Source organism: Grus americana, chromosome 5 (assembly GCF_028858705.1).
Source record: "Grus americana isolate bGruAme1 chromosome 5, bGruAme1.mat, whole genome shotgun sequence".
NCBI classification, from domain to species: Eukaryota; Metazoa; Chordata; class Aves; order Gruiformes; family Gruidae; genus Grus; species Grus americana.
In genome coordinates this window covers 25,336,783-25,347,036 of record NC_072856.1, presented here as the reverse complement: position 1 = coordinate 25,347,036, position 10,254 = coordinate 25,336,783, and the positions used below count along the sequence as shown (strand labels likewise).

General features: G+C 39.4%; 1 protein-coding gene across 1 annotated transcript in view; it reads right to left on the bottom strand.

Annotated features, from left to right (window-relative positions):
• Positions 1 to 167: 167 nt before the first annotated feature.
• The window catches only part of HSD17B12 (hydroxysteroid 17-beta dehydrogenase 12), a 91,733-nt gene continuing 81,646 nt past the window's right edge, over positions 168 to 10,254 (bottom strand). The window contains exons 9-11 of the mRNA XM_054826439.1: positions 8,890 to 8,955; positions 2,085 to 2,234; positions 168 to 1,863 (exon numbers count right to left, since the gene is read on the bottom strand). Coding sequence (XP_054682414.1) covers positions 1,759 to 1,863; positions 2,085 to 2,234; positions 8,890 to 8,955 — 321 coding nt within the window. The 3' untranslated portion in view covers positions 168 to 1,758. The remainder of the gene's footprint in view (positions 1,864 to 2,084; positions 2,235 to 8,889; positions 8,956 to 10,254) is intronic.

Genomic DNA, 10,254 nt, shown 5'->3' with positions numbered 1-10,254 from the left:
AATATCAGTACTGTAAAATAGATGACAGACAGGAAACCAATAAAAGCCTTGTTTTTGGCATGTAACAGTACAGTAATTTTCACTGCATTATTATATATGATAAAGGACTGTCAGGCATTTGAATGTATAGGCAAACATTTCAAGGAAAAAAACCAACACATTAAAGATTCAGAGTAAATTCCATTTTATTTGTTTTACGCAGTCAAAACCATACAGATTGTTTAGTCCAGTGCTTCCACATCAGCTCCAGAGCAAACCAAGTCATGTGCTCTTACAGAACTAATACCACTGACTTCACCATCCCTGTTCCAAAAAAATTAAGAAAACTATGGGATAGGATCTGCATCTCAGATTTGATCAGCACCATTGCATCGGTATTCAGGTTTTTTCAATGTACAGAAATGTTAGCCCCAAATCATGTCTCGGTACAACATTTTTTTACTTCAAAATCAGAGCTTGAAATTATTCTTTCAAGGATAGAAAGCAACGCCCACTCTTCAACCATAGGAAGTCACCACAGAAAACGATGGTAGCTGCTTGCAATTTGATTTGCCTTGTAAATTTCAGTACATTTTACATTATAAAAAGGAATGTTAGAGACCAAAAAATATTTATTTAAAGAGTAGGTAAATACAGACAACAGCAGTGCAGACTTCTCATGTACTCTGATCCACATCTCCTGGAGTTTAGTAACTTCAACCTCACTGAAGCACTCCATTTTGGAGTAGAACCATGAAACAAATCAGTTAATATAAACCACAATTAAAAATGTTCTACATTTAAAGAAGGTTACTGGTTCTCATTTTTAAAGCTGTCTCAAATATTCAGGATTCACATTTCAAAGGGCCTCACCAAAAAGACAGACTGAGACATACTTCAGAAAGAATTTAACCATCATTGCTAACAAGGAGAGTAACTCATTTCAAGCTCTGCATTTAAAGTGCCCATAATCTTTGACATAGCAACCAGCACGTAACACAACTTGTGACATTTATCTACACTGTGTTATCACGACCTATTACAAAGAGCAGGCACCAAACTTTTAAAAATGTTATTACAGACCATAAAGATTACATATTACTGAAAAGTTAGAATCCATATTCAAGAACCAAGAATTTAAATACTTTTCTGCAATGTTATTTTATGTATATATTTATAGATGAGCAATTACACTCATTTTGGTTTTTGGCCTGTTCAAGTTCATAACCAAAAATCACACTGGACCATGTAAGGAGGGGAGTGCTCAGGAGCTGGCTGACAATGCAGAATCCTTGCAAGTGTTCAAAACCTGAGCTGCGAACAAGTTATGCTCTGCCAGTAGCTCTAGGTTACCTTTGTAAATAAATATGCTCCCTTCCCAGTTCTCCCCACCCGTCCAGTAATACGTGAGAACTACTGGTTTTCTGCCCTTCACCCACGTGCACAATACACAGCTGTGATGGACACTATATAACCAAGCTGTTCCTCAACAGCGCAATGTTTGATCAAGTCCATGTAAGTATTTCTTAAAGCATGGTGCAATTTTAGTCCAAAGCACTTCCCCCCTCATACTATCTATAAACAAATAAAGCCTATTTTTAAATCACTATGAGAAGTCAATAGTCTTGTTTCACCTGTATCCTCAAAACAAGACTGTTTTGCTTGTTAGAAGGTACACCTGTGATTAAAGATGTTTAAAACGTTAGGTCTACTTGGTGCTGCAGCGTGCGTACAGAACCCACAGGAGTCCCAGGCTTCCGAGATCAAGTTGCCTCCAACTTACTTCTCCTTCATTTTTTTCAGATAACGAGCCCGTACTTGTTTGTTTGTTCTCATGAGTAAATTCATGACAGCAGATGTAGGTAGAAGAGAGAAGATCCATCCCTTAAAAAAAAAAAAAAAGAGGGGGGGAAGTCTTAGCTTTTCTTAGCTTTTTATAGCTTGTATTAAGTGAAATCTGAGAGTTACCAGCACACAAATATTACCAAGTGATTAGAAGTTAAAGAACAAAAATATTTAATATTAAAAATTATTCTGTACTCTTCTTCCATAATAAACACATACAAAGGACATTCCAGATCCTTACGTTTACCAAGGTGACTTACCATGAGTGCATGGGGTAGGCACCCGTTGGTCTGGGACTGCAGGCCTACCGTGCCCAAGGCAGCTCTGACATACGTTTCAGGACTGGGCTTATCGAAGGTCGGCTTGCGGATTTTGGACATTTTTGTTGCCACATAATACGGTAGAACACTCTGCACGTAGGAAAGATCATGTTAAGCAGAGAATGCTTTCAGATTAATTTACAGATCTATCAAGGAACTAAAATAATTGGAAATTAGGTAACCTGTATACTGAAGTCTAGCTTAAGCTAGCCTTCTTTGTGATTCTGGTTCTAAGATCGCAATGTACAATATCAGAAACATTTTTAATCAGATATCTTGTGGGCCACATTTGGAATGTGAAGGATAGATAGTTTAGTGATCTGTTGACAGCCAGCATCCCCAGTTGGGGCCCTAGAAAAACTGCTCTTGTAAGCCCACGTCTGAAAAGTTTTTCTTAGAATTTGTGAGTGCAAAATTTCGTTCCAGCTGTTTAACAGAAAATGCTGCAGCGTTGCTGCTTCTCTGTAGTAAACCCCCAATGCTTGCTTGGGAAGGAGGCGCAGAACCCAAGATGGGAGTTTTATACTTGAGTAACAGCTCCGTTACAGTTTGGCACCTGTACAGAGAGAAACACGGAGGCAGGAGGAGGAAAGGGAACGTCAGGACACTTGCAACATTGAGCTTGTAACTCCACAGGAAGGCTCGGAGAAAGGAGGAGATATCAGTACCAGAGTGGAAGACCTCAAGCACAGGAGGAAGGATCACGAAGTGGAGCCCAGTTAGTGGGCTTTTATAGCAATGCTTGGAAGAAACAGAAAAAGTGACAGTGGGTCTCAGAACTACCCAGCCCTGGCATAATGGAAAAGCAAGAGGAAGTGGCATGGGTATGTGGTCGGCAGAGGGACACTGGTACCACAAAGGCATGTCTGTGATGGGGCAAGATAGACCTAGGGATCCAAAACCACATTCTACCTATCCCCAGCTCATGCTACTGGAGAAGGAAAGGGAAATGCACGTGTACTTGCACACTAAAAGGCAACCCTCTTGCCCCATAGTCATGGTTTTGGCATTGTTTTCAACTTGTCCTCAATCTAGGCCTCTTAAAAAAAAAAGTAATCAAAAAGCCCTGGCCTACAGCCACTCAGATATTGACATACCAGATCTGACAAGTTTTGGAAACCGACCACTTTGACAAGGAGCTCCTAAAACATTGTCAGTTCATCTGTGGCTATACTAGTGATTCAATTCATACAGTCACTACTGCCTATCACAATAGTGACTGTTACGATTCATGTACCTTTACAGCAGATACTCAAGAAGTGTGCATCCACTTATGCATGCTAATGGATCTCAAAATGAGAATACCATTTCAAAATTCAGTACCTTAGGGCAAGTTAGTTTGGAAACCTGCTTCCCCATGTTAGACTCTTAAAGAACAATGAACACACATGCCTGACCTCAAACATTAGCTTTACTATCACAGTCTCAGAAGCGTAGCACAGGGGTAAAAGGACCACTTGAACCCTCACTGACTATTTATCCATACCAAGGCTCTGCACATTTCAACAGTTTGACCACCACAAACAGGAAGCACTGGTTATGTCTGCTCATTCCTTCATCTTAGAACATTAAAACCATGCACTTCTCTCTATAAAAAGGACTTTCAAAAATATACTGCATGAGTCCACTTTCAAATGGAGAAGAAAAACGGAGACCTGAGTTTCAGAAGTGTAAGCAGTTACCATCGCCTTTAAAGTTGCCAAAAGCTACAAATGCTTGGATAAGAAAACTACTCATTCTGTTACCATAACAGCATAGGTACCTAGTTTCAGCTCCAGAATATGAACCTCATGCATCTTTCAGATTACATTTCTAAACTGAATCTCTAGTTTGGTGTTTTTTAAAAAGCAAAACAATTCTAAGCTTATACACCACCAAATTATATCCGCAACATCCCCACACAGAGTGGCACAATAGTTATAGTTAAGATTTGTTTTCTGTCTTCCTCTGCTCAAAACAGACTTCATAACTGAACTGCACTATCCAGTTAAGCCACTGGATAGCACGAAGGGGTGAACAATTGCGCATAAGGATACTTGAAAAAAAACAAGCACGCAGTAGCACTACTGGTTAGCTATTGATCCACAGACTTCGAGGCACATAGAAGCATAGGATCACACTCCAACATTTTTGCCTCCCAAATGCTCTCTAGAAAACAAAAAGACAGGTATTTAATTTCAGAAAGATAAGATTTACCATCTTCCCATTAACCATGCCATATTTTAACAGCTATGAAGAGACCTGTTAAATCCATTAAGTTAGTTTCCTCCCCTTCTTCCTCCCCACAAGGATCTTGGACATTCATGAACCATATCTAAAACTGTCATGACAGATTTTAAAAAAAAAAAAAAAAATCTTTCACTGCTTAAAGCCTTCTAGCATTCTGTATTCAGGCAGATATAAACCCACACTACCTGGGCAAAAAAGACCTGAACTCTTGCGTGTTTCCAAAGAAGTCTCTTTCTGGGGAAAAGGAGGGTGGGGGACATAAAGGGGAAATGGAAGAATTGCAGTAGCCAAAGCTGGCTTGTAAGAAAGCTAAAGAGCAAAGCTAAAAAGCTCTGGAGGAAGGCAATGCCATTAGTCTGGTGACAACACACTTTTGTGAACACCTGGAGAGAGGTGGGCTTGTTCAGTGCGGTGAAAAGGAGGCTGGTGGTGACCCAATAGCTGCCTATAGTTACTTCAAGGGCACTTAAGATGAGAGCCAAACTCTTCTTGGCAGTGCCAGATAAAATAAGAAGAGGCAAAACTGTCAATTTTGGCTGTGAACTTTCAGACTGGACGCTAAGGAAAAACCTGTTTGCTAGGAGACTAGTGCAACACTCTAAGAGGTTGTCCAGGGAGGTCATGGCGTCCCTGCCCTTAAAGGTTTTTAAGATTTGGCTGTATAAAGCCACGACTAGCCCATGACCTTGTGTTAGCAGCAATCCCACTGCTAACACTAGGAGAGCAGGAGGTTAGACTAGAAAACTTCCTAGAGATCCCTTCAAACAAACACTTCCATAATTCTGTGATCTGATATTTTATATAGTGGATATGGTAGAAGAAAACAGGTAGTGGAAATTTTCACTGTTCCACTTTTACTATGGATAGTATGGAAGTATAGAGGGAAAATGCCAATACTGACTGAAGTTAAAAGAAAAAAAAAAAAGGAGTAAAAGAAAGGGGTAAAGAACCAAGCAATATTTTTAGACATATTCAAAGAGCAAAAGTTTCAGAAGTGTCTCCAGAAACCCTTCAGGGAGAGATTTTTCAAAAAAATGTCTTGAGGGAAGTCCTTATCTTCCTCATTCCATTTCTCTCCATGTAAACACACAGAGAATTTTAGCCTATGCTCTTACTGTGCTGCTTCTGTAAAATTAAGAGGCCTGTCAGCCAGAAAGAGTATATTTTTAATCTAAAGATGTCTGCATTGCAATAAAAGCACTATATACTATCAAAATTAAGCTTCCACAGAGAAGGCAATCCACTTGAGCAAAACTGATATACCTTAGGTTGAAGTTCAGAAATTGGTAAAATACCACCTGTACTGTGTTTCTGCTTTTCATGCAGTGGTACTCTGCAGGTATTGGCATGGTAAAAGTTAACTGCTTTAAATGGTGAACTCAACTGGAAGTGCAAGTCTGGAATTAAAAGTACTACATTTCTGAAGGTCAGAGAGATCAACTTCAAAGAATCTAAAGGAGATGCAGTCTTCCAAAGGGCTTGAAGAAGGTATGTCAGCTAGTCTTCACAGGAAGGTACTGGTAATATTCATTAGTGGTTTATAGTGTCTTAGGCTGGAACAAGATGACAAGGACATGGACTGCAATAAAATTAGCATAACAAATTGAAGCTGTGACAGCTATTGGTCATCAGGCCCACATAACTCAGAATGGCAGTTCACACTCTACATTTAGGGGCAAAAAAGCAGTGCTCTCAGGATTTGGCACCCTCAGCCAGTGTGGGAGTTACAAAAAGACAGCTTACCACAACCTGTTAAATTTTGTACTGAAAAACATAATTGTTGATACAGGAAGCCAGATTAATTCTTCATTTGTTTATAGCATTAAAAATGTAAGACACTGAAAACTTATTTTCTAGCTTTTCCATATCCAAAAGCTAGAAAGTCTTTCCCATACTATCTACATTCATACTGTGTTTAACGTCTTAAGCAAAGCATGAGTTACTAGGTTATTCACATTCAATAGGTACTCCATAGTCATGAATGAGCAGTATCTGCTCTGTTTTCCTCTCAAACTGATGGAGTACTATTTAAGCAAAACTTGGGAAGGAGGAGACTGCGTGGTTACAAATGCACATAGGAACAATGCATCTCAAAGATCACTGAATCATAGAATCATTTTGGTTGGAAAAGACCTTTAAGATCATCAAGTCCAACTGTTAACCTAGCACTGCCAAGTCCAACCACAAAGCCACGTCCCTCAGCGCAACATCTACACCTCTTTGAAATACCTCCAGGGATGGTGACTCAACCACTTCCCTGGGCAGCCTGTTCCAATGCTCGACAACCCTTTTGGGGAAGACATTTTTTCATATTCAATCTAAGATACAACACTTCTTTCCCCTGCGAGCATCTGTCTCTAAACACACTCACACCAAGGTAACTATCAGCAATCATACCTAAGAAAACACCAGAAAACAGAAAGAGCTTAGACTTCGTACCGCAACACACACACAAAAAACATCACATCCAGCTCTATTGCCAGTGAAGCTGTGTCGAGCCCATGCCTCACAGTTTGTAGGCAGGCTTGAGCAGGAAAGAAATTGTACCAGAAGACTTCCTATTACTGATGTAGAAAACAGACATACTCTACCAGTTCCTTCAGTCTCATTTGGAGTCTGTGACCACAGATTAAGAGGGCCACAATGCATATAGATGAAAGGGATCAGAAGAACAGCTGTCTGATAATGAAGCTAAATGTGCAAATAATACAACTTGAACCACACTGGGGAGAAAGAAGTAATATAGAAGGGTAAAAGTAAAAAGAAAACTGTAAGCAATTTGCAGTATGGTAAAAATTGATCCATTGCTGGACAGTTTGGAGGTGAAGACAGGAAAAGGTTTGGAAAGGCCTGTGAGAAAAGAAACTAACAAGGAGCCATAAAACACTAAAAGGTGCTCCAGCTTAATCCACTTCAAGAACTGAGAGCACTCACAAACCACCCCGTACGCTGAACATGCACCTGTTCATGTGCTGCTATCTCTTTAAGCATCCTTCACTGCTGTACATTGGTGTGGCTATAGGTACATCCCAGGGTGCTAGGGCACAGCATCAAACACTCTGAGGAGAAGTTATGCTTTGGGAGCTGTATGGCAAGTTATAATCTGTCACCAGCGTAAAACTAATGTCAGCTAGTCTGTCCTCAAGAAGGTCTATAACAAAAGTAATTAGAATGCTTTCAGGGACCACCTCTGCTAGCTTCTTCTCCACTGCCAGACCCCAAAAATCAACCTTAGTATAAGGTTTAAATGAGGTTCCCATTAAAGGGTCAGTGACTGCATGGAATAGCTCACCCAGAAATTGTCGTTTTTCTTAACACAACCCTCTCCCAGGAACTGGGACAGGACATTATACCAAACATCTGGGACTAAACATCTGGACATGAAACTGCAGGACACTTCCTGGTGATAAGTTCTCATTTTCTTAATTATACTTAAAGGGAAAAAAAATCTAGCACATCAAAAAGGTAACACAGTCTTAAATTGGTAACAACTTCTCCATGGATTTAGCCAATAACAAAAGCTGTGCTCTCATGCTTAGTGATTACGTAAATAAGGTAGGTAACTTTGTGCCTTACTCCTCATAGGGCCTTTGGAGTTCAGATGGTTTTGAGAACCACAATACAGAACAGGGGAGTGACAGGCATGGGCATAGGCTAATCCCGTTTGTAAGAAGATCCCTCACTGAATTAAAAAAGATACACCACTGTCTTCACAGTACAGGTGAGATCTTATACCACTTTTATCAAACTGACTATTGCTCTGGAGAGCAACAGGTGTAATAAGCAATGAAAAACTCAGTGTTTGCAACCAAAGCTGGAAATTCCAGCTACATTTTGGAAGCAGACACTAAGAGTATGCGAGAAGTGATATTAAAGCAAAATCCCATAAAGCTCTGAGAGACTGGCTTGGTTTGCTTTTATGCCCAATCAAAAATAATTAAAACCATGGAAGGTAAACAAATGGGGGAGGGGGGAAGCAAGACTCATTAGTAACATGGAAACCCAGTACTGAAGAAAGTTAAATCAGTCTATTATATACAAAGGGTCTTTGAGGCTTTTGTTTGTTCTTACACTAGCAGTTGATTCATGGACACTGCAGGGAATGGACTGCTGCTATCTGAGTCTTTTGAACAGTTACCCATTGAATTGCTGTACAAATGCACTCCAAAAGTGCATTCCAGTAGATTAAGTTGTATAAAGATGTATTCTACAGAGTTGCACAGTTTTACAGAATATTTCATACTTGAAGGTTCAATTACCACCAGCAGCTAAAAAAAACCCAAACCAAAACCAACCCACAAACAAAAATCCCAAACCACACCACCCATGTTTTTTGTTGTTTCAATACGCATTGTTTCAGAGTAAATTAAGAAAGCTGCTAATGGGATCAAAGGAAATCCTTATCCTTAATCTGTGTCACATATTCATGAATAAGAAAATATGCTGATTCCCTTTTGTTACCAAGACACCAACGTTGCTGTGGTAACCACACTTACATGAATCAAACTCTACTCACCTGCACAATGATGCCCTTGCTCTTGTATTCTGCATGGAGGCCTCGGGAGAAGTAATCCACAAAAGCCTAGAGAGAAAAGAAGGGAAACATGCAGCATGCTACGCATTAAAACAGAAACTATAGTTTGCAGGTTTTTGTAAGCATATTGGAATTACTATTTATAGTTCCTGCTTTCAAAGTGAAAAAACCTTAGGTTTTCAAAGAAACTTTGTATATTAGAGCAATGCCATCTGAATAGAAACCCTATGCTTACAAAGCATTTTTATAGAAGTGAGGCTCAATCTAAACAAATAAAACCCTTTTTAATTTAGAAGGAAAAGGAACTAGATTTATTACATAAAGCCTAGTTAAAAAAGGAAAATAAGACTTTGTATGTTCACATTGTTAACTACTTATGTCAACTCATTAGATTTTTATTTTTTTTTAAGAGTGATTTAAGTAGGTTTCTTTGTGCATGGCTTTTAAAATAGTGTTTAAATACTTTGTCTTCTGCCTTCACACTTTAAGAAATGCCACTGTATGATGAATACTTCTTCCTAGTCCTGAAGTTAATCTCCACAGATTCTCTTCGAAGCTTCTGGAAGTTTTAGAAATTACAAGACTAGAAGTTAAAGAAGTGAAAAGACTTAAAAGGTGGATGCTAGTACCTGCCTTCGAGATGCCCTCGCATCTGATACAGCCACCTCCATAACCATGCCGAGAAAGAATTGTCCTAATAACCCAAGGCTACTCAGCAGTTCAAACCAGTATAGATTGCCCCTCCTGGAGTTCTTCTAAACCACCTTTCCACTCTTCCCTCCCGCATTCTAGTGAGACAAAATATCAGGTTCTGTTGTGGTTTCTTGTTTTAGTGAAACAATACAGTGAAATAGGATGAATGGAGTACCTTCAAGCTGAAGGAACTAAACTTTCTTATCCATGCTTGAAGCTAAAATAAATAATAAATAAATTCACGTATTTAAGAAGCAGTTGCTTCAGACCAGTTTCAAAACACCCAGCAAAGGTCTAGTATTGCACTTTATAGTCTTCCTTTGTTGACCATGTCACTGCTGGATTAACTGAAACCAATGCTTAAAGTTTGCAGCGCCCAGTGTTTTTCCTATTAATGTCATCCTACTGAACTCAGACTATACAAGAAGAAACACTTCCATGCTACTGGGCTATTTCTACAGACGCTTTTCTGAGCGTACACAAGATCTGAAAGAAAACTAGATTATGCTGTGTAGCAGATAGGTTCTTTTATTCTTCATCTTCAAGTTGCACGTACAAGCTAGAAGGAAGTTCATTAAACCAAAAAAGCTTATCTCCTGTCCAACTGTTCTTTCTTTCTTTCCCCCTTTCCTCCAAGTATAAGTTCTTAATGAA